This window comes from Neophocaena asiaeorientalis, unplaced genomic scaffold (assembly GCF_003031525.2).
Source record: "Neophocaena asiaeorientalis asiaeorientalis breed wild unplaced genomic scaffold, Neophocaena_asiaeorientalis_V1.1 scaffold629, whole genome shotgun sequence".
In the NCBI taxonomy this organism is placed as follows: domain Eukaryota; kingdom Metazoa; phylum Chordata; class Mammalia; order Artiodactyla; family Phocoenidae; genus Neophocaena; species Neophocaena asiaeorientalis.
The window spans coordinates 309211-334612 of NW_020175468.1; the positions used below are offsets into that span (position 1 = coordinate 309211).

The following is a 25402-nucleotide window of genomic DNA, read 5'->3' on the forward strand; positions in this document are numbered from 1 at the left end:
TGTTTCAAATTTATCCCTGGCTTGAGTGACTTAGTGACTCTGACTCCCCCCATTCCTGAGGGCTGAGATCTGGGCTGAGGGGCTCTGCTCTGCGTGGGAATGGATCAGGGCTGGTCTGTGACCTGAAGGGGATCATCGGGTCCAGCTGAGGTGCCCGCTGCTGCTGTGTACGTGAGGGCCTCACCAGGAGGGGAGAGTGACTTGGTTTTTTGTTTGTTTTATTTTTGTTTGTTTTTGGCCTTGCCACATGGTTTTTGGGATCTCAGTTCCGTGACCAGGGATTGAACCTGGGCCACAGCAGTGAGAGCCTAGAATCCTAACCACTAGGCCACCAGGGAAGTCCCAGGGAAGCGTGATCTGAAGGAAAGTGTGGGAAACTTCACCTGTTGGTCTCTGTGTGGGAGTTTACTGTCCTGAGTCCCTCCTGGGACAGTGGGCAGCAGAGGACCGTCTGTTCTACATGCTGAGGGCTTCCCTGTGTGTGTGGTTGTGACTCAGAAAGGGGGTGTATTGATTCTAAGCATTAAACAGTATCTTTCAAACTTTCAAGATTGACTGCTAAAGAATCATGTTGCCTAAGGAGTATGCCCGGAAGAGGAGGAAGAGGAAAGAACTGGAGTTTGGAATGGCTCTTTCTCAGGTAAAGTCATATTCTCAGTTGATTATTTCATCTTATTTCTTGAAATGCCATTCTTTGGACTCACTAATCTTCTCTGACTCTGAAGTATCCTGCCTGACACCTGTACATCACAGTCACCAGGGCCTTCCCTCAGGGCCTGTCATGTCCACTTGGATTCCATCTTCACACAATCCTGTGACCTGGATTTGGCACTTGTGAAGTTTCTCTGCTGGGCATAGTCCTGGGCAGGGTTTCACACCCATGGATGGATCAATGCTGTTGGGCACCAGGGATTGTAAAGGGGCCCCATCTGAATGCACTGTCCTCTCTTTACAAAACAGAATGAAAAAAAGAAAAAAAAAAAGGAAAAAAAAAAAAAGAAAAAAATAACAGAATGAAGAAGCTACACGTGGAAGGCAGATATTAATATGCAGAAATGCCTGGTAAGTTCTGGAAGAGACCAATAAGGAGAAATTTGTTCTGAGTTTTTATAATACATTCTCAGCTAAATGACTCTGTCACTGATTTCAACATCTTCATGATTGGGAATGGAATGGCAAGTTCAGAAATAGACATCAGTGATAGGAGGGTGTTTTATTCCATTATCCATTTTAAACTATGAAATCAACCTAAATTGTTGAGATTTGGAAGTTCTTAGAATCAGTTTTGATACCTCCATTCTTCAGTTTTTTGTCTTTTCACTGTGTTGGTTGCGTCCTTTGACACATAGAAGGTTTTACCTCTGATGTAGGTAAGGTTTCAGCTTCATTCTTTGGCAGGGAGGTATCCAGTTTCCCAGCAGCATTTGTTAGTGAGACTCTCTTATTTTCATTTTGTCGTCTAAGCACCTTTATGAATACATTTTACATATATGCAAAGGATTATTTCTGAGCCTTCTCTTGTGTTCATTTGGTTTATGTATCTGTGTTTATACCAATACCACACAATCTCGATTGCTTTGTGATATGTTTTGAAATCTAAAAAAGGGAGGTCCCCGTCTTTCTTCTTATTCAAGAGACTTTGGGCTATTTGTGGTTTTTTGAAATTCTCTATGACTTTTAGCATGATTTTTTTCTGTTTCTTCAAAAATTGCCATGGGAATTTTGACAATCATTCCATGGAATCTGTAGCACACTTTGGGTAGCTGGGATACTTTAAGAGTATTAAGTCTTCTCGTCCATGTATATGGAATGACTATTTATTTGTATCTTTTTAAATTTCTTTTAGCACTGTTAAGTAGTTTTCAGTGTATACTTCTTTCACCTTCTTGGCGAATTTATTCCTAAATATTGATATTTCATTTGTTTTTAATGCTATAATAAATAAGATTGTTTTCTAATTTTCCTTTGATACTGTTCATTGTGTATAGAAATGCAACTGAAAGTTTTTGCATGTTGGTTTTGTATACTGCAATTTTTCAAAACATGTATTTTGATATAGCAGTTTTCTTGTCAAAAGGTTACGGCTTCTTCATATCAAACCTTGTCTAGGAAAGAAGATAATTTTACTTCTTTTTCAATTTGGATTACTTTGATTTCTTTTTCTTGTCTAATTGCTCTGGCTAGGGGTTTCAGTACTTTGTTGAAGAGTAGTGCAGAAAGTATGCATCCTTGCCTTCCTCCTGATCTCAGAGGAAAAACTTTCAGTCTTTCATGTTTGAGTATGACTTTAGCTGTGCTCTTTTCATAAATGGTGTTTATTATGTTGAGATAATTACTGTTTCTAGTTTTTTGAGTGTTTGTCTTTTTTTCTAATATTTATGTTTATTTATTTATTTGGCTGCACTGGGTCTTAGTGACAGATCCTGATCTTCCATCTTCATTGTGGCATGGGAGATCTAGTTCCCTGACCAGGGATTGAACCTGGGCCCCCTGTATTGGGAGTGCGGAGTTGTAGCCACTGGACTTGGACCACCAGGGAAGTCCCAAGTGTTTATATCTTGAAAGTTTGTTGCATTTTGTCAAATGCTTTTTTCTGCAGTAACTGAGATGATCCTTTGTGACATTTTTTTTGTGTGTGTGTGTTACGCGGGGCTCTCACTGCTGTGGCCTCTCCCGCCACGGAGCACAGGCTCCGGATGCGCAGGCTCAGCGCCCACGGCTCACGGGCCCAGCCACTCTGCAGCATGTGGGATCCTCCTGGACCGGGGCCCGGACCCGCGTCCCCTGCATCGGCAGGCGGACGCTCAGCCACTGCGTCACCAGGGAAGCCCCCTTTGTGACATTCTTTCCTTTATTTTGTTAATGTGGTGTACCACATAATTGATTTTTGTATGTTGAGTCCTCCTTACCCCTTATAGTGATATAAATAAAATCCACTTGATCATGATGTCAGGTCATTTTAATGTGGTGTTGAATTTGGTTTGCTAATGTTTTGTTAAAGATTTTGTATCAATATTCATCGGGGATATTGATTTCTAGTTTTCCTTTCTTCTGTTTTTGTCTGGGTTTGGTATCAGAATCATGATGGCTCCATACGTTGAGTTTGTGAGTGTTCCCTCTTCAACTCTAACATTTTTAGCAAGATTAGTGGTAATTCTTTTGTAAATGTTTGGTAGAATTGGGTCCTGGGTTTTTTTTGTTTGTTTGAAGTTTTTGATTACTGCTTGAATGTCTTTAGTTATAATTGGGTTCAAATTTTTTTTATTTCTTAAGGATTAAGATTTAGTAGGTTATATGTTTCTAAGAATTTACCTGTATCTTCTCCATTCTATAATTTGTAGGCATTTTTGTTCATAATACTCTTTTATAATCCTTTAAAACATTTCTTTGACATTATTTGCAATCTCTCCACTTTAGTTTCTGTTTTCAGTTATATGAATCTTTTTTCTTAGTCCAGCTAAGTGTTTTTCCATTGAATTTTTCAAAACGCCGACGCTACTTTGCTTTTATATTTTTCTGCTTTGTATTTTGTTAATCTCTGGTCTAATCTTTATGATTTACCTCTTTCCTTTTGCTAAATTTGGGTTCAGTTTGATTATTTTCCCCCTACTTCATAGAGGTATAAAAATAGATTTCTGGTTTGAGATCTTTTCTTTTTCTTATTTTAAGCATTTAGATTTCCTTTTTAGTACTGCCTAAACTGTGTGTTCAAAATTTTGGTATGTTGTATTTTCATTTTCAGCCCAATATTTAAAAATTCCCTTGTGATTTGTTCCTTGACCCATTGGTGCTTTAAAAATGAGTTGTTTAGGGAATTCCCAGGCAATGCGGTGGTTAGTGCTCCACACTTTCACTGCTTAGGGCCTGGGTTTGATCCCTGTTTGGAGGACTAAGATCTCACAAGTGGCGTGGTGTAGCCAAAAAGGAAAGAAAGAAAGAATGAATGAATGAATAAAATATTTCAACTTAAAAAAAAAGAATGAGTTGTTTAATTTCCACAATTTGGGGAATTTTCTTTTTTCTTCTGCTGTTTAGTTTTATTTTATTATGATAGAGAACATACTTTTTATGATCTCAATCTCTTAACATTATTAAGATTTGCTTTTTGCCTTAATACGTGGTCTGTTGTGGAGAATGTTCCATGTGTGCTTGAGAAGCATGTTTCTGCTGCTCTTGTTGGGTGGAGTGATCTGTACATGTCTGTTATGTCTACTTGGTCTACAGTGTTGTTCAGGTCCTCTGTTTCCTTGTTGATGTTCTCTTTGGTTCCATCCATAAGTAAACATGAGCCATTGAAGTCTCATACTATTCTTGTGCTCTTTCTCTCTTCATTTCTGTTAATGTTTGCTTCCGTTTTCTTGGAGATCTAATGTTATATTTGTATATTGTTTTTGTTTTATCTTTTTGATAAATTGACTGTTTTATCATTATATAATGTTTTTTGTCTTTTTATTTTTTTCTGGTATTATGGAGTCACCCCTGCTCTCTTTAGGATGGAATATCTTTTCCATCCTTTCACTTTGCACCTTTCCGTGTCTTTCGATGTGTGAATGTTCACAGTTTTAAATCGCTGATATGCTCTCTCTGTGGCTCTCGCTCTCGCTCTCGGTTTTCCTCCTGTTACTTCCTCTAGTGGTCCCTGCTCAGGAAACCTGTACAGTGGTGAAAGGCAGGAACCCTGGCCAGCCCGCTTCACTGCACTGTAACTTCAGAGGGAATGCATGAAGTATTTCCTTTTCATCATGATGTTTGTTTGAAATGTGTTTTTTAATAATAATTTTTTTCCACATTCTTTTTTTCATGATTTTTAATTCTCCAAGAAGTTTATAACTTCACTGTTGTGATAAACTTTTTCTTAATCTGTGAAAATAATGTAGAATACTACTATTCTAATTTTGAATCGATTTTTAAATAATTAATTAATGAATGGCTGCGTTGGGTCTTTGTTGCTGCGTGTGGGCTTTCTCTAGTTGCGGCAAGCAGGGGCTACTCTTCGTTGTGGTGCATGGGCTTCTCATTGCAGTGGCTTCTCTTGTTGCGGAGCACGGGCTCTAGGTGCGTGGGCTTCAGTAGTTGTGGCATGCAGGCTCAAGAGCTGTGGCTCGCAGGCTCTAGAGCGCAGGCTCAATAGTTGTGGCTCACACACTTAGTTGCTCCGCGGCATGTGGGATCTTCCCAGACTAGGGCTCGAACCTGTGTCCCCTCCATTTGGCAGGCAGATTCTCAACCATTGTGCCACCAGGGAAGTCCCAAATCAATGTTTTATTATTAGAAAAAACAAGGAAACTCTTGGCCCATTGTTAATGCCCAAGTATGTAAATTTTAATGGCTGAAGTTGTATTTATATTTTTGAATATAGTTATTGAGATTGGAGTTAAAGTATTTTTTTTATGATCATACCATTTTTCTTTTAGTAGCCTATTATGGAATCATGTTGACAAACTAAATTCAGTACAGTTGATACATTTTCATTGTCTGAAAGATGCTGAAATACCCGTGAATAAAAGGGTGATTAAAAAATTGAAAATATGTCAGGAAACAACTATCATTTCAGTAATTTAGTGTGGACATGTGTGTGCATAAGTTCATGGATGTGCACGGCATCCCTGGTTTAGATAAACAACATGATTTTAAAACTATGTATTACATCTTTTGTAGTCGAAATTATATCTTCAGTATACTCATTGGCCTTGAATTTTTTCTATGCTATCATGTTAACGGTTTAAATTGTAGTAAGATTACTAAAATTTTTAATATATGTGTGTGCGTGCCCACATTTATAATGGCCTTTCATGCTTTTCTGTATTCACCTTGGACTTTTTTCAGGTTTTCTCAGGTATCCCTCTGTGTGTCCTTTTAATGCTCTCTGTTACTTATCTGTTTGATTTTTAAGTTTCAGTTTCAGAGCCCAACCCTCTGAGTTTAGGTGCTTGCTGTGTCATTTGTTAACTTCTTGACCTGAGTCAAGTTTCTCAGAGGGTCTCTGACACAGTTTTTTCTTCTGTAAGATGGGAACAGATCTTTCTCTAATGAGCTGTTACGTTGATGATATGTTCATACCCGTAAAGCACTTTATAGAGTACTGTTTAGATTAATATTACAGTAATTTAGAGTAATAAGAAGTGTTCCAGGGACTTTCCTGGTGGTCCAGTGCTTAAGCATCCGCCTTCCAATGCAGGGGATGCGGGTTCGATCCCAGGTCAGGGAACTAAGATCCCCCATGCCACAGGACAACTGAGCCCCTGCGCCACAACTAGAGAGAATCCCGTGCGCTGCCCTGAAGAGCCCACACGCTGCAATGAAAGATCCTGCATGCCACAACAAAGATCCCACTTGCCACAACTAAGACCTGACACAGACAAATAAATAAAATAAATTAATTAAAAAAGAAAAGTATTCCCAAACTTTTAATCATTGTTGTTATAATCATCATAATTGAAGATTTTGACTTTTCTCTAGAGCCATTGTGGACTTTGTCTCTCTCAAGACGCCACTCAGACTGCAACTCATCAAGATATTGACTTTCAGTTACTGTGTAGAACATAGTATCAAACGCATCTGGATAGACAACCCATTTTTGAGTTTTATTTATAGATGTTTCATGGATTTTCCACAAAGATGAAAAACCCTTAGTAATTGGAAGGTATCATAATCTCTTATGAAAAAGCATAAGAAGTTAAAATTAGAGGCACATAATGTCTCCCAATACTTCTACATGGACCTGGTAGAACATACACTTCAACCAAGTCAATCCTTACCCCTTACTCCTCTTTTCCTTTTGTATGAAGATGTGAACTCTCCTCATGGCTCCTTGGTGAAAATATATTTTCATTTCAGGAACGGTTGACTTTTGAGGATGTGGCCATCGAATTCACTCAGGAGGAGTGGGAATGCTTGGACCCTGCTCAGAGGGCCTTGTACAGGGACGTGATGGTGGAGACCTACAGGAACCTGATCTCCTTGGGTGAGGATAACTTCCCTCCACAGCTGGGATTTGCCTTTGCATCTTACCCTCTGTGCCTCTTGGGAGGCCCTGTTTCCTTTGATCTGAAAAGCCTGTGGACTCAGACATGAAGTGCCATCATGCGTTTAAACTGACCCTTTCTTTGGATAATCTGTCCATTTCATGTTACATCAGGAGTTGTTCCAGAGCTTAATTATGTATAAAGCTCAATGGCAAACTTTAAACAAATACCCAATTTCCCATTTTCTACCTTTTGGCTTTTGACTTAGTGTTTCTAGGAAGAGAGCTCAATATTTGCATATTATATACTGTTCCCGATGCATTTAGAAGGAGGCAGTGGATGAATTTGTGAAATATTTTTCCTGACCCACCTGTAATGTCCTCACTCAGTTGAAGAAGGAGCTGTGATTTTCAGAAAACCGTAGCACTTTACATTTTTTGTTCTGATAGGCAGTTCTGTTTTTGATCTGAATATTATCTCCCTTTTGGAGCAAGAGAAAGAGCCCTGGACTGTGATGTGTGATGTGAAAAGACCCAAAAACCGAATGGGTGGGAATGTGTGAGAAGTGTGAACACAGATGGGATCTCGTAAGGGCAGAGAGGAAGCCACAACATTAATAGTGTTTGGGAAACTTTTCTCACGGTGGAGAGTTTTTTTTTGGGAAAACAAGTTCATTTATTGAAAAGTCTCAGAGGATAGTTTTCATCTCCTGGAGTTATCACCCTGTCCTTCATCATGGAAAATGCTTTCTTTTGCCCTGCAGTGGTGCTGCAGCTCCACCAGAGACAAAGGCAAGGTCTTTATCATGATCTACAACACTCATCGTCTGGCTTTTGTGAACTGGTTGCTTGACTTTGAGGAGCATGAGGCGGGCTGTTTTAAAGGGGTCTCTTGCCGCTTCATGTCTCCTTCTGGTCTTGATTCCCCTGGATGCTCAGTTCTTAGTCCCCGTAGATCAGAGCTGATGCGTCTGGAGTCCCACCTCTGAGCCCATCCCGGTTTGATCAGAGTTGCTGTACTTGGAAGAAGTAATCAGAAGATGTGGAAAAACTGGCTGCTCTGTATTCCACGTGGCCCCTCAGCACCTGCCGTAGCTGTCTCAGGTCCTCTCTGCTGGTTTAGATCCCTCAGCCGTTTCTTCTGTTCAGGAGTGTGTGGAACAGCTAGGTGGATTGGATCTTCTGTGCTTGTACTTAGGAAAACTGTAAGGACAGTGGATGGAGAGATCCTCTTTTTGATCCTAAATACTACCAGGAGACCAGTGGTGAATCTGTCAGGCTCTTAGCTTGGCATCTGTGGATTGAGCACGTGGTCCCATCTCAAGATCCTTTAATGTCTGACCCTCACATGTTGCATTGTTTTTGTTTTTTTTTTTTTGCGGTACGCGGGCCTCTCACTGTTGTGGCCTCTCCCGCCGCGGGGCACAGGCTCTCCCGCCGCGGGGCACAGGCTCCGGACGCACAGGCTCAGCGGCCATGGCTCTCGGGCCCAGCCGCTCCGCGGCATGTGGGATCCTCCCGACCGGGGCACGAACCCGCATCCCCTGCATCGGCAGGCGGGCTCTCAACCACTGCGCCACCAGGGAAGCCCTGTTGCATTGTTTTTTGCTCCTGTACTGCTCTCCTTAGTCTCGGAATGTCGACTCTTCCTGATTTTACATTCTGCTTAGGTTGTATGATTTCATCTCTTAAATTCCTTTGCAGTATAGTCCTAAGGTCTGAAATTTTATCTGGTTTCTTTGCTCTGATAATGTACCCATGTGTAATAGGGAACTTGTGGTGGATTCTCTAGGGATTGTGTTTACTGGTTACCAGAAAACCTTTAATGGAGACACTTTCCGTCATGTTGTAATATTTTCCTCCTCCGTTCAAAGTCACCACTTGAAGCTACTCATTGGAGTGGTCAGCACGTTTTGAGACACGATGTAGAAAGTATCATGAGAGCCTGTCTGATAAGTCTTTCCAGGTGTTTTTCTGGCTTTGGGGACTGTCACAAAAGCCTGTCTCAAGGGCACTATGACAATGTTGTTCACATATACCAACGATCATACATTTTAGCCTCTGTAAATGGTGTAGAAATTTATCCCAGGATGCTAAATATGAACTGATCTGTTGTTGATGCCACATTTTTCGTTGCCTGTGTGCCATTGTTCGTTTACCTCAACAGCTAATATTGAAGAATCTTAATGAGGGAGCTTATGAAGTGGAATGATACTTTCAGTGATGAAGCATCATTTGCTTTTTTTAAGACAGTGGTACTTTCATTTTGTATATTCATATGCATTATACGTGATTCTTATTTGTATTTATTACTAAGTTCATACATTTTGTGTTAATCTTCGTGTTTTTGTTTTTATGTTTGCAATGTGTGGGTTGGTTGATTGGGGAAGGCCCCCCCCGCCCCGCCATGGTAGAATTGATCAGTCCCTTTTAGAGTTCTTTATGTATTCTAGATGTTAATCTGTTATCAAATATATAATTTGCAAATATTTTCTCTTATACCATAGAGTCTTTTCACTTAGAGCATGCTTTAATTCATAGTATTTTATAATTTTGATATAGTCCAATTTATCTGTTTTTCTTTCGTGGGCTGTGTTTTTTAGTGTTATCTGATAAGTTCTTGGTGAATCCAATGTCAAGAAACTTTCCTTGTATGATTACTTCTAGTAGTTTCATACACTTGGGAGTTAGGTTTAGCTTTTTGAACCGTCTTGAGTTAATTTTTTTCTGTCGTGTAAGACAGTGGTGCAACTAAATACTTTTGTTAGTGGGTTTCCAGTTTTCTCAATACCTTTTGTTCAGTAGACTGCCCTTCTCCCATTGAATGGTCCTGACGCCCTTGTGGAGCATCAGTTTAGCATATACACAAGTTTTTTTTTCTGATGTCTCTGTTCTGTTTCAAGGATCCCTCTCTCTGTCTTGATGCCAGTACCACATTGTTTTGGTAAGTTTAGCTTTGGAAGAAGTTTTGAAATAAGTGTGAGACCTTCAACTTTGTTTTTCTTCAAGCTTATTTTTGTTATTCAGGGTTTCTGGAGGTTCCATATGAAACATCGGATGGATTTTTCTGTTTCTTTGGGAAAAAGCTATTGGGATTTCACTAGGGGATAATTTGACGTGTTGACCAGTTTGTGTAGTATTGACATCTGGACAGTATTGACTTTCAGTCTAGAGACTTGAGATACCTTTGCATTTATTTGTGTCTTTTATAAGCTTTCTCAGTGGTCTCTCTCTTTTTTTTTTAATATTTATTTAATTATTCGGCTGCGCCAGGTCTTAGTTGCACCACTAGGGATCTTTAGTTGCAGCATACAGGATCTTTAGCTGCGGCATGTGAACTCTTAGTTGCAGCATGTGGGGTCTAGTTCCCTGACTAGAGATGAACCTGGGCCCCCTGCATTGGAAGTGCAGATCCTTAGCCACTGGACCACCAGGGAAGTCCTTCAGCAGTCTTTTTAATTTGCAGTGTACAAGTCTTTCCTGTCATGTATAACATTATGTCTAAGTATTTTATTATTTGATGTTATTGTAAATGGAATTGTTTTCTCAATTTCTGTTTTGATTGTTCATTTTTAAGGTTTAGAAACCGAATTGATTTTTGCATGTTGACTTGGTGTCTTGTAAGTTTATTGCAGTCTTTCATTATTTCTAGCAGTTTCTTTTTTTTACAGAATCTTCAGGGTTTTCTCTCTTTTTTTTTTTTTTCCGGTACGCGGGCCTCTCACTGTTGTGGCCTGTCCTGTTGCGGAGCACAGGCTCCGGACACGCAGGCTCAGCGGCCATGGCTTACGGGCCCAGCCGCTCTGTGGCATGTGGGATCTTCCTGGACCAGGGCATGAACCCGTGTCCTCTGCATTGGCAAGCGGACTCTCAACCACTGCACCACCAGGGAAGCCCTTCAGGGTTTTCTACATGTTATATAATGTCAGAGATAATTTTGCTTCCTCTCATTATTGGGATCCCTATTATTTCTTTTTCTGCGCCTGTGTTCTTTCTAGGGCTTCGGGTATTATGTTTTTTTAGAAATATTGAGAGCAGATATCCTCGTCTTGTTTCTGATCTTAGAGGAAAAGTTTTCATTCTTTCACCATTAAGTATGATGAGAGCTCTGAGGAGCTACTCCATTGAAGCATGGCTTTCAGCATAGTCCTCTACCTTTTCTGAACAGAGAGCGTATTCAAACATAATGAGGTTGAACCCAAGTTTGTGTGCTCAGTGAGGCCAAACAAACTGAAACTTCGGAGTTTGGAGCAGAGAAAGGTTTATTAATCAAAGAGGCACCAACCCGGAAGATGGTAGACCTAAACTTGCCTCAAATGCATCTTGCGGGTTGGCCAGGGTGTAAGATTTTTGGAGAGAAAAGGAGAGAAGGGAGGGGAGTGTCTGCGATCCCAGCTTCCCTGTAAGATCTCAGCTGCAGACTTTGGGTACCACGTTGTGGCATCTTCCTGATTATTCTGTAGGTTCCTGCAAAACAAATTCCTAATCACAGTCTTCTGATCCCTTAACTTCCTTCTGGGAGAAAGCAAAAGCAATAGTTGTGACATTTTATTATTTACTTAGAACCGATGTGATGGCTTAAGAATTTTACTTCTCACTTGGCCCTCTGTCATCAATTTTTTCAGTCCTCTTGGGGCAGCTGGTTGAAGCCACAGTTTGGGCTCATAGATCAAGGTATCAGTTTAAGCTATGAGTCATGGGAAAGATTATGCTGGGCTTGCTTTTCCTTTCTTTCTGCATTCCCTCCTTCCCCTAATGAGTATCTGCTTGAATCTGCTCTTTGAAACTCAGGGAAGATCCAGGAGACCGAAGCCTTTTTCTACCAAGAGGAATCACGGCACTTGGAAAGGCTTTTGGTATCTAGGAGGTATCTAGGAGGGCCCTGCTGGGTCCCATTTGTTTCAATCCCCCGTTTTCTTTGATACTGCTCAGTCTTGAGGGGAACAGGTGTGGGAAGACAAGAAATGGAATAAAATTTTGGATAGAGAGGTTAATCAAACTCAGCAGGGGAACACAGATTTAGGGAGACTCACTTTTACAATCATGGCCTCCTACTCTACTGGACTGTTTATTCGGTTTCTTTGTATCTGCACGTGTGTGTACAGAAGAAACTCATTCTTCTCCTTTAGATGACCTTTTCCTGTTTTTTTTTCTTCTGATTTTTGCTAAGAACATTCTTGTGCAATCTCCTGGAATATTATGTGTTTTTCTGGAATGTATGTATGACAGTGGAAATTATGGAATATACAGTTAGATACATTACACAGCAAATCATATAATAGATACAATCCTGCTTTCTCCCTACAGCATCACACTCTCTCCCTTTTTAAATCTCTCTTCTTTCTGTCCTATACTCATAGTATAATTCTCATAGTTAAAAATCGACAGTATCATATGAATTGCTAAACCAATTCTTTTTTTTTTAAGGTCAGTATTTTAGTTGCCCTCGTACAGTTATATTCACACAGGTACGCAGTCACCAGCTGTGCTCCCATGTATACATATACGCTGCCCACCACTCAAATCCTTTCTCAGTCCTGACTTTTCCTCACATGGTATCTTGATGTCCTGGAAACACTGTCATTTGCTCCAATATTTAAGTTGTTCTCCTTGTGGTCCCCAAATCGACAGCACTCCTTCACCCATCCATCCACATTCCACATCACTCACACTGTAGAAATGATCCCTCATAATCTGTTGAACAACTTTCTCAGGACATGACCCAAGGCATTACCTGCCGCAGTGATGACTCAGAAACCATTTCCCAGAGGGACGGCCGAATAAACTTAGTAGTTACACAGCTGACTTCTTCTTGCATCTCCCTTGACGTTTTCTTTCTAAACTTCTGGTATTAGTTGTATTATTTGGTAATCTGTCCTGCCTGTGGGTGGTTATGCTTAAGAATGAGCGTTCTCAGTCTATGGGTCCAGATTCAAGTTATGGTTCTGTCACCCCTTTCTGTGTCAGTTGGGTTAATGTACATAAACCTGTGCATCTACTGCCCTGATTTTAAAAATCATGTTAATTTACCTCAAGCCTTTTAAAACAAATTTTTGCTGTTAGATGGCTTAGAATATTGCATGTTTTTTCATAAATAGTGAAAAGTTACTTTTTTAGAAAAAGATATGTTAATATTCTGTCATGTTTTTCATGATACACCTTTGTTTTCATTATATCCTGCTTGCTTTTCGTTTGCACTCTGTTCTCAGCAACGTGTCTGACCTCAGTTAATGAGTATACAAAGTGTTCACTGTTCATTCCATATATTTTGGAACTACGTTTTTAATGGTACTGCATAGGTAGGGAATTCTCTACTTATTGCCTGATAGAGAACTGAAGAATATTTTACATATTAATTTATACGTGTGATTTACAGGTGGTGGTTGTTCGGCATGTATTATGCAATACGACTAACATGTACTACTTGTTAATGTTATAAAATGCTTTTCCTTATGGGTGCATAGTTTTATAGCATGATTTAGAAAAATGCATGATTTTCTTAACAACTGTTTTGTTGGATTCTTCACTTCCTCTTCGCTGTATCTGTTTTACAATTCTAAAGAGCCAGTTACTTAGCTTATTCATTGGCAGAGCTAATTTTGTATTATTTACCATTACAATATATTGTCAGTTATTTAGCATTGATTAATGTATAGGAAGTAGGCAGAATCTATCTGCAGTATAAAAATTTTTCTCCTCAGTTATGAGCCAGCAGCATGTTTACTGTTAATGAGTGTGGTCTTTGGGGTGATGGTGGGAAAATACCCTTTCTCTGAGAGCTGACATATGTTTGTCAAATGTGAGCGTTTTTGTGTTAGGAGTTTGAAACTAGACTACCCTAAAAGTAATTTGAATTATATTTTATCACTCTTTCTTTAGTTAAGCATTACATGCTTTGAGTTTATCAAACTTTTAAGACCATGTTTGGAAAGTTTCCTAACTGTGCTTGGTATAAGTATTACTTTTGGTGTAATATCATGTATTCAACACGAAATATTTATTTGTGAATTGTAGTGACAGGATACTTATAGATGTTTATGTCTTGTAGATATTTTTCCTATACATGTGATCAAGCAGTTACAACCAAAAGTGAACGCTGATCCAGGAGATGCGTTCCAAACACTGACGTTGGGAAGACCTGAAAACCATGAAGTCAAACATTTGCACATCAGAGAAATCCAGGAAGATATGTATGACTGAGTGTTGGTGCAGAGGTAATGAAAGAAATGACAAAGGAATGCCTATAACCCATAATGGAAATCTCACTGCTGAAAGAGATTGACATGGTAAAAGGGATGTAGGAATCAAACCCATTGGAAATAGGAGATTTGCACATCAGAGAAATCCAGGAAGATATGTATGACTTTGAGTGTTGGTGCAGAGGTAATGAAAGAAATGACAAAGGAATGCCTATAACCCATAATGGAAATCTCACTGCTGAAAGAGATTGACATGGTAAAAGGGATGTAGGAATCAAACCCATTGGAAATAGGCTTGGATTAAATGTTCAAGAGAAACTGCAGATATTTAAAACTGATGGGATATTTTATGAATGTAATGAAGTTGAAAGATCTAACAACAGTAGTTCCTCATTTTCACCACTTCAAATAATTCCTCCTAATGTCAAAACCAACGTCCCTAATACATATGAGAATGATTTTATCCATCTTTCAATACAGACACAAGATCAGAAAGCACTCAGGGAAAGACCTCACAAATGTAATGAGTGTGGCAAAACCTTTCTTCAGGGATCTCACCACATTAGATATCGGATCATCCACACAAGAGAGAAATTACATAAATGTGATGTATGTGGCAGAGTCTTTAGTCATAATGCAAAGCTTACAACCCATCAGAGGATTCATACTATGGAGCAGCCTTACAAATGTAATGAGTGTGGCAAAACCTTTGATGGCAGCTCATACCTCAGGAGACATCAGATCATTCATATAGGAAAAAGTGTATATAAATGTGATGTATGTGGCAAACTCTTTAGCCAAAACTCACACCTTGCTGCTCTTTGGAGGGTTCATACTGGAGAGAAACCGTATCAGTGTAATGACTGTGGCAAGGTTTTTAGTCAGTATGGAACCCTTGCAAGTCTTCAGAGAGTTCATACTGGAGAGAAACCTTATGAATGTAATGAATGTGGTAAGGCCTTTAGTCAAAAACCATATCTTCAAGTTCATTGCCGAATACATACTGGAGAGAAACCTTTCAAATGAATGTGGCAATTTCTTCAGTCTAAAATCACACTTTACAAGTCATCAAAATTCACATCTTACAGATCATCAGAGTACATAACGTGGAGAAAGCTTTCAGATGTAATGACTGTGGCAAGGCCTTTAGTGTAAAGGGAGCCCTTCTTTTAAGTCATCAGAGAATTCATAGTGGAGAGAAACCTTACAAATGTAATGAATGTGGTAAGGCCTTTCGACAAAAGTCACATCTTCGAATTCTTTGGAGAATTCATACTGGAGCTAAACCTTTCAAATGTAATGAGTGTGGCAAGTTCTTTAGTCGAAATTCATATCTTATAAGTCATCAGGGGGTACATATTGTAGAGAAAACTTTCAAATTTAATGAGTGTGGCAAGGCCTTTAGTGTAAAGGGAGCCCTTTTAAGGCATGAGAGAGTTCATACTGGAGAGAAACCTTACAGCTGTGATGAGTGTGGAGAGGCCTTTTGTCGAAAATCACATCTTCGACTTCATTGGAGAATTCATACTGGAGAGAAACCTTTCAAATATAATGAGTGTGGCAAGATGTTTAGTCGGAAATCAAACCTTGCAGGAAATCAAACCTTGCAGTTCATAAGAGAATTCACACTGGAGAGAAACCTTTCAAATGTAATGAGTGTGGCAAGGCCTTTAGTGTAAAGGGAAACCTTTTAAATCATCAGAGAGTTCATACTGGAGAGAAACCTTACAAATGTAATGAGTGTGGCAAGGCCTTTAGTCAAAAATCACATCTTTGAGTTCATTGGAGAATACATACTGGAGAGAAACCACTCAAAGCAATATGGTTTGCTAAGTCTCATGTTAGAAGATCAAAAATGTAGAACAGTGAGAATTTATGTTGAAGAGTGAACTTTCAAATGTAATGGATGTTGTAAAGTTTTACATCAAGTATGCGCACCTTTGGTGTTGAGAGCATTCATACAGGTCAAAATATATACACATGGAAGCTCTTTGAAATAGTGTGTCCGTATGGTTCACCCAAGAACACATATCTGGGAGAATTCTTAAAAATGTAAGGCATCTGGTGAATATTTTGAGCAATTCTAACAACAGCCCATACACTAGAGAATGCATACTAGGAATAAATCTTTACCTCTTTGAGATATTACATACAGCAGAACCATGACAAGGCACCCGCTGTTAAAACTTATGACATGATATGTATATTTGAGGAAGAAGGACATGTATGGAAATGGCCCATTGTCTTCAGTGTATAAAATATTAAATTATTTGATTTTTCTCAAAAAGCATACATTACTATTTGTGCTTTTCATTCTGAAGTTTGAAGTAATAGGGGAGAACAGGGACTTCCCTAGTGGGCCAGTGGTTAAGACTCCGTGCTTCCAATGCAGCAGGTGTGGGTTTGATCCCTGCTCGGGGAACTAAGATCTCAAATGCTGCAGGGTGCGGCCAAAAAAAAAAGGATGAAGTAATAGAGAAGAAGAAATATGATTCCATATTGGACTTGTTTCTTTTACTTTAACCTTTGTATTCTATTGCTTTTGGTAGAAGTCAGTCACTAAAAGGATGTTGCCTATACACTTAAATTATATATAATGGGCCATCTCTGGATACACTGCCACCCTTGGAATGAGTGTTAATGTAAAATACCTTTGCTTAGCTCCCAGGAAGCATCCTGACCAGACCCACCTGTGAATGGCTTCAGGAAGGAAGAAATTAACATACCCCTTCCAGAGTGTCACCAGAAAATAAACCAGTGCATCTAAGAAAAAAATGGAAAATTTTATTTGAGCCAAAATAGAGGATTGTATCCTGGGAAGAGCATCTCAGAAAGCTCTGAGAACTGTTCTGCCTGTTAGAAATCAAAGCACAGTTATATAATTTTTGTGAGACAGACAGTTGTACATCAAATGACATATATATATATATATTTTTTTTTTTTTTTTTTTTTTGCGGTACGCGGGCCTCTCACTGTTGTGGCCTCTCCCGTTGCGGAGCACAGGCTCCGGACACGCAGGCTCAGCAGCCATGGCTCACGGGCCCAGCCGCTCTGTGGCATGTGGGATCCTCCCGGACCGGGGCACGAACCCATGTCCCCTGCATCGGCAGGCGGACTCTCAACCTCTGCGCCACCAGGGAAGCCCCAAGTGACATATTTTTGACAGTTCACATAATCCAGGTCTAAGCATCATCACGGTGGGTCATGTGAACCTTTACAAGATCAAAAAGGAATGTTATCGTTTAAGGAGTTGCCTTGTTGATGCTAGGAGAATGTGTCTTTATGGTTGAGTATTTATTCCTGCTGATGTGTCAGGTTTGGTTGATGTATCAGGCAAATACACAATGCACAGTGCTGGGAGAGAGGAAGCCAAAAGGCAGAGAAGAATTTATGTAAATTTGTTTTGTCTTGCCATAAAGTATAAATTTTATTTCACGGGAGTCTGATCTGAAGCAGGACTTTACTCTCTCCCCTTTTAGTATCAAAGAAGCCTGGGGCTTCCCTGGTGGCGCAGTGGTTGAGTCCGCCTGCCGATGCAGGGGACACGGGTTCGTGCCCCGGTCCAGGAAGATCCCACATGCCGCAGATCGGCTGGGCCTGTGAGCCATGGCCGCTGAGCCTGTGCGTCCGGAGCCTGTGCTCCGCAACGGGAGAGGCCACAGCAGTGACAGGCCCGCGGACCGCAAAAAAAAAAAAAAAAAAAGAAGCCTGAATTCTAACTCAGGGGAGATGATTCTTTGGGACCGTTGTTGACTGTCTTCTCGGTCTGCTGGCTTTCTGATTAAAGTTGTCGTTCCTTGTCTCTGGATTTATTGGCCTGCAGCGAGCAGTAAGAGCTTAGCATTGGAAACCTGGTGATCTTATGCCTTCATTACAGGCCTTGACGGCAGTCTCTGGGAAGGAATCAGTAAGATGAAGGGGCCAACCTCATTAGTTGTGGTTCATTCGCATCCATGTTCCCTGGAAAAACAAGGCCCCTGAATTATTAAATTCAATAGTGTGTGAATTAGCATGAGGGAGGGCCGGAGAATAGTGTAAGACTGTGACTTGACTCATTGATTATTGTATTCAGGGTGGCCTTTCATAGATAGACCACTGTGTGTCATCGTGCAGAATGCTTTACCAGCCGACCATGAACAACGCAGGAAGAATGCCAAGCGATTGGGTTTTATTTGGTTTTGTTTTTATTTTTTAAATTTTCTGGCCTTGCCGTACAGCATGGGGGAATCTTAGTTCCCCAGCCAGGAATGGAACCTGTGCCCCCTCCAATGGAAGCACTGGTACCAGGAGACTTAACCACTGGATCGCCAGGGAAGTCCCTGGGCTTTTTTTTTACCTGAGAGGAGAGTGACAGGTTACTGGGGACGGTTTATCCAGTAGCAATAATGCAGGGGTAGACTTGGTCACTTTCTTCATTGAGTGGCAATAGTAGTTTTACATATCTATGTTTAAAGGAAAATTAGTCTTATTGTTGGAAATTGAAGAGAGAAATATTCTGGAGAGGAACATTTAATGAAAATATTCAGAACAGCGTGTGTATGTCTATGATTCACACTGAACTCTCGCCGTTACATTTTGCTGCTGTTTTATTCAGAATGTATCATTAGTCTCCTGTTTTAACTAATAAAATAATCAACTTTGTCACAACACTGGATGTATGTTACTCCTTTTTCCAACAGTCTTATTCCGTCTCTGTACTTCATAGCAGAAGCTAGCAATGCACCGTTAGTATCTCAGGATTGAAAGCATCTATAACCATCTTTCCAATATGGGATCAAGCAACATACAAGTCGGAGATTATATACTCGTAATTTGTACTTGGGTTATTCTCTCCACACTCTTGCAGAATATTCAAATGACTCTAATGCAAATCGTATAGCAGTGCCTTTCAGACTCTTGACTTCAACTTGTGTACAGCAGTTCAACCAAGGAAATGGAAAGATCTAATTGGCCTTATTGAATGATTCATGCATTGGGCAGCATCCCACCTAGTAAATAGGTGCTCCATGGAGCTGTACAAAGTGGAAGAGCCCATGATGTTGAGCATATTTTCAGGTGCTTTCTTTCTTTTTTTTTTTTTTTAATTATTTTTGGCTGCGTTGGGTCTTTGTTGCTGCATGCGGGCTTTCTCTAGTTGTGGCGAGTGGGGGCTACCCTTTGCTGTGGTGTGCGGGCTTCTCATTGTGGTGGCTTCTCTTGCTGTGGAGCGTGGGCTCTAGGCGTGTACACTTCAGTAGTTGTGGCACATGGGCTTCGTTGCTCCATGACATGTGGGATCTTCCTGGACCAGGGCTCGAACCCCTGTCCCCTACCTTGGCAGGCAGACTCTTAACCACTGTGCCACCAGGGAAGCCCTCAGGTGCTTTCTGAATGTGTATCTATGACAGATTTTTGGTTTGTGTTTACTGTGAAGTTTTTATATGGATATAGAACTCTGCACTTCCTATACTTAGGTGACTCTTTCTTTTCCCTTGTTAGGGAATTTTTCAGTTATTGTTTCTTCAGATATTTTCTCAGGCCCTCTCTCTCTCTTCTCCTTCTGGATCCCTTATAATGTGAATATTGGCACACTTGCTGTTGTCCCAGAGGTCTCATAAACTGTCCTCCTTTCTTTTCATTCTTTTTTCTTTTTTCTGTTCGGGGGTGGTTTCCACTACTCTGTCTTCCAGCTCACTGACCGTTCTTCTGCCTCATTTAGTCTACTGTTGATTCCTTCTAGTTTTTTGTTTTTTTCTTTACATTTCAGTTGTTGTATTCTTCAGTTCTGTTGGATTGTTATACTTTCTAAGTCTTTGTTAAAAACTTTTCATTTCTTGCTCTGTGCATCCATTCTCCTTCTGACGTCTTTGATCACCTTTATGGTCCTTTGGTAGATTGCATATCTTCATGTAACTAAGTTCTTCTGGGGTTTTATCTTCTTCCTTTATCTGAACCATAATCCTCTGTTGCCTCATTCTGTCTAAATTGCTATTTGTATTTTTAGGTATGTGGTAGGTTAGCTGAGCTTCTCGTCCTTGGAGAGATGAGAAAGTGTCTCCCACTTTAGGCGACATCCTTTGTGTCCCAGCAGTACACTCCCCTCTTGTAAGCCAAGGGTCAGGGGCCAGCTGGTTCCAGGGTTGTGTCTGGCCTGTGTTTGCAGATTCTGTCTGTAGACTGCAGGGCTTCAGTTTTTTTGCTTCTCACGTGTGCCCCATGGTGGGTGAGGCTGGTCTCGAGGCTTGTGCCTGCCCACTGGTGGGTGGAGCTGGGTCTTGGCCCTCTGGTGGGCAGGGCCAGGTGTAGATGCATGTGTAGAGATGGCTGTGGGCTCAGGATTTCTTTAGGCAACCTGTCGGCTATGGTTGGGGCTGTGTCCCCACCCAGTTTCTTGTTTAGCCTGAGCAGTCCCAGCACAGGAACCTACAGGCTGTTGGATGGTGCTGGGTCTTGGTGCTGACATGTCAGCCTCCTGAAGAGCTCATGCAGATGAATGCTTCCCGAGATGTCTGCCACCAGTGTTTATGTCCCCAGTGTGAGCCACAGACGCCTCCCCAGTAGACCATGTAAGACCAGCAGATAGGTCTGGCCCATGCTTCTATCCTATTACTGCTTTTGCCTTTTGTCTCTGTATGTTGGCCTTTGAAGAGTGAGGTATTGGGCTTCCCTGGTGGCCCAGTGGTTAAGGATCCACCTGCCAATGCAAGGGACACGGGTTCAAGCCCTGGTCTGGGAAGATCCCACATGCCGTGCAGCAGCTAAGCCCGTGCACCACAACTACTGAACCTGTGATCTAGAGCCCGTGAGCCACAACTACTGAGCCCGCCTGCCACAACTACTGAAGCCCGCGCACCTAGAGCCTGTGCTCTGCAACAAGAGAAGCCACAGCAATGAGAAGTCCGTGCACTGCAATGAAAATCCAACGCAGCCAAAAATAAATAAATAAATTTTTTTTTTTAAAAAAAGTGAGGTATCTGTGAGGGAGTGAGTCACGGGTTCCCACAGGGCTTTGTGGCAGGGGTGAAGGGTCCAGCTGAGGTCCTTTGCGGACCAGATCGGATCTGGGAAGCCAAGCTGGAAAGGTCACCTCCCTTTTCTCTCACACCCCACCTTAGTGTCACCCTCCAGCTTCCCGCAGCCCTTCGTATCCATTGGATTAACCTCCAAGGGCGTCCCAGTCCTCACCTTGCTGTCCACCTGGCCTAGGCCCTTAGGTCTCTGTTAGTGCTGCCCCTATGAGTTAGGCCATTTCCAGGGAAAGTTTAGGTAGCTGGCTTGCTGCAGGGGCATGGGGTTGTCTTGGGTGACCTCAGAACCAGGGTCCTAGATGAAGGTGGCCAGAATGAGCCAGATCTGATTGTTGCACAGGCACTGGTACGACCTAGTGCAAAAATGGAGGTGGTTCTTCAAGCCTAGGCACCCTTTCGCAGAGAATGGTGGTGTTAACAATTTCCTGTTCTTTATGCGACTGTTAACAATCAAGATGGAACATGCTGAAGACTTTTCTCGTCCCCTGAGTCGGAATGATGTTGGTTTAATTTTCTGTTTGATGATATTTGATGCAATAACATACTTTACAATCGAATGGATGATGGATGTAATTCATCCAATCAGAAAGCAAAAGCTCTGAAACAGGCAGAAAAATTAAGCCAATTGGCGTGAAAAATGTGAAGCTTTCAGAATATGAAATGGGTATTGCTGCTCATCAACTAAACCGTCTGAACACGTATGTTAGTTGGAATGATATAGGAGGTTTAAATGATGTCATTATGGATCTGAAAGATACAGTCATCTTACCTGTCAAAAAGAAACATTTGGGGCTTCCCTGGTGGCGCAGTGGTTGAGAGTACGCCTGCCGATGCAGGGGACACGGGTTCGTGCCCCGGTCCGGGAAGATCCCACATGCCGCGGAGCGGCTGGGCCCATGAGCCATGGCCACTGAGCCTGCGTGTCTGGAGACTGTGCTCCACAACGGGAGAGGCCACAACAGTGAGAGGCCCGTGTACCGCCAAAAAAAAAAGAAACATTTGTTTGAAAATTCCAAGCTTCTGCAGCCTCCAAAAGGTGTTTTTTCTCTATGTGCCTCCATGCTGTGGTAGAACATTGATTACCAAGGCTACAGCCAAAAAAGCAGGTTGTTTTCTTAACCTTCAGCCTTCAACACTGACCGGTAAGTGGTATGGAGAATCTGAGAAACTACCTGCTGCTGTTTTCTCCCTGCCATGAAGCCACAGTCTTCCATCATCTTTATAGATGAAATTGACTCCTTTGTATGAAAACGTTCAAGTTCTGACCATGAAGCTACAGCCATGATGAAAGCTCAGTTGATGAGTCTTTGGGATGGTTTGGGTACTGATCACAGGTGCCAGGTCATAGTGATGGGAGCTACGAATCATCCTCAGGATTTTGACTCAGATATAATTGGAAAAATGCCTATGAGATTTCATGTCAACCAGCCTGTTCTAAACAAACCTCAATGTGGGAGTTGGCTACCGGCGATGCATCCAAAAAGATATTGCTGTGATTTATGTATCCTGACATATTTTTGAAAATAATGTGTAATCTGCTGTTTTTTAATGTTGTCCTAAAATTCTTGATTCTATCCCATGATTTGATGGTGGTATGGAGTTCATCCATGTAAGGTGATTTTCTTTGTCCTTGTTCTGTCAGTTACTGAGAGAGATGTATCAAAATCTCAAGGTATAATTGTGGATTTGTGTATTGATCCTTTCAGTTCTATCAGTTGTTGCTTCACAAATTTTGCTGCTGTTCTTTTGTGCATATACACTTAGGATTGTGTGGTCTTCATGGTAGATGGGCCCTTTTCTCATTATGTCATTTGCTGTTACCCTTGGTAATTTTATTTTCTTTGAACTTTATTTTATCTGCTATTAAGAAGACACTCCTCTTTCCTTTCAGTTCATGTTTACATGGCATAACTTTTTGATTCTATTGACATTGTGAGTGAGATAAATCTTTGTTGTGTGAAGCTGTTCCATGCATTGTAGGACGTTTACCAGCATCACTGAACTGTACACACCAGACACCAGAAGCACTACCCCAGTTGTGACACTAAAAGGTGTGTCCAGATTTTTGCAAATGTTTCCTGGGAGTAGTGTGATCTCCCGTGGATATCCTTTCAGTAACAGAAAAGATAGTAGTATGGCATTTTGTTTTCAACTTCCCTTGATGTAATATTACAATCAAGACCTGATATTATGAATGAACAAGCTGTTTTCCAAGCAAGAGGGATCTCATGAGACCATTATGAGATCCTCATTGGTGATGGAAGTTGTATTCGTATAGACATTTTTTTGTTTTCAGTTCAGTTGGAACTGAGGTGAATGTATTTTGTGTGTGAACAAAGTAAAGATAACTTTCTTTTATTTATTGAAGTATAGTTGATTTACTATGTTTCAGATGTACCACAAAGTGATTCACTTATATGTATATTTTTTTCTGATTCTTTTCCATTATAGTTTATTACGAGATATTGAATATTGTTCCCTGTGCTACACAATAGTTCCTTGTCGATTATTTTATATATAGAGTGTGTATATGTTAATCTCACATTCCTAATTTATCCCTCCCCTCGTTTCCCCTTTGGTAACCATAAGTTTGTTTCTACTGTCTCTAAGTCTGTTTCTGTTTTATAATTAAGTTCACTTGTATCATTATTTCAGACTCCACATATAAGTGATATATGATATTTGTCTTTCTCCGTATGACTTCACTTAGTATGAAAATCTCTAGGTCCATCCATGTTGCTGCAGGTGGCTTTCTCTCATTGTCTTTTATGGCTGAGTAATACCACATTGTATACATGTATGCACCACATCTTTACCCACTCATCTGTTGTGGCATTCTCTCATTGTCTTTTATGGCTGAGTAATACCACATTGTATACATGTATGCGCCACATCTTTACCCACTCATCTGTTGTGGCATTCTCTCATTGTCTTTTATGGCTGAGTAATACCACATTGTATACATGTATGCGCCACATCTTTACCCACTCATCTGTTGTGGCATTCTCTCATTGTCTTTTATGGCTGAGTAATACCACATTGTATACATGTATGCACCACATCTTTACCCACTCATCTGTTGATGGACATTTAGGTTGCTTTTGTGTCTTGGCTATTGTAAGTACTGTCGTGATGCATATTGGAGTATATATGTCTTTTTGAAGTAGAGTTTTCATTTTTCTGGATATGTGCACAGGAGTGGGATTGCTGGGTCATATGGTAACTCTATTTTTTAGTTTTTGAAGGAATCTCAATACTGTTCTCCGAAGTGGGTGCACCAATTTACATTCCCACCAACAGTGTACAAGGGTTCCTGTTTCTCCACACCTCTCCAGCATTTATTTTTTGTAGACTTTTTAATGATAGCTATTCTGACCGGTGTGAGGTGGTACCTCGTAGTTTTGATTTGCATTTCTCTAATAATTAGTGATGTTGAGCATCTTTTCATCTGCCTTTTGACCATGTGTATGTCTTCTTTGGAGAGATGTTTATTCAGGTCTTCTGCCCATTTTTTTATTGGGTTGTTTGGTTTTTTGATATTGAGCTATATAAGCCGTTGTATATTTTGGAAATTGACCCGTTGTTGGTTGTCTCATTTGCAAATATTTTCTCCCATTCTGTAGGTTGTTCTTTCATTTTGTTTATGGTTTCCTTTGCTTTGCAAAAGCTTTTAAGTTTCATTAGGTCCCATTTGTTTATTTTTGCTTCTGTTTCCATTACTCTAGGAGAAGGATTCAGTATATCTTTCTATCTGTTTGTGTCATCTTTGATTTCTTTCATCAGTATCTTATAATTTTCTGAGTACAGGTCTTTTGCCTCCTTAGGTAGGTTTATTCTTAGGTATTTTATTCTTTTTAATGCGATGGTAAATGGGATTGTTTCCTTAATTTCACTTTCTGATATTTTGGTTTTACTGTATTCAAATGCAACAGATTTCTGTATATTAATTTTGTACCCTGCAACTTTACCCACTTCATTGGTGAGCTCTAGTAGTTTTCTGGTGGCATCTTTAGGATTTTCTATGTATAGTATTATGTCATCTGCCAACAGTGACGGTTTTACTTCTTCCCAATTTGGATTCCTTTTATTTTTCTTGTCCAATTGCTGTGGCTAGGGACTTCTTTCTGATGAAGCTGTACTAATCACATATTACAATATTATTTCCAATCATTTATCACCCTCCTATGAAGTCATGCATGTCTGCCCTTTGATATCAAGCTTGGCCAATTAAC

General features: G+C 40.6%; 1 protein-coding gene and 1 pseudogene across 1 annotated transcript in view; both read left to right on the forward strand.

Moving 5' to 3' along the window:
- Window positions 1-25402, forward strand: part of LOC112415420 (zinc finger protein 160-like) — an 83993-nt pseudogene that overhangs the window by 15371 nt on the left and 43220 nt on the right.
- Window positions 21620-25402, forward strand: part of LOC112415649 (ATPase family AAA domain-containing protein 1-like) — a 38310-nt gene continuing 34527 nt past the window's right edge. Inside the window, 5 exon segments of the mRNA XM_024768796.1 lie at window positions 21620-21768; window positions 21770-21954; window positions 22168-22211; window positions 22213-22357; window positions 22360-22620. Coding sequence (XP_024624564.1) covers window positions 21626-21768; window positions 21770-21954; window positions 22168-22211; window positions 22213-22357; window positions 22360-22620 — 778 coding nt within the window. The 5' untranslated portion in view covers window positions 21620-21625.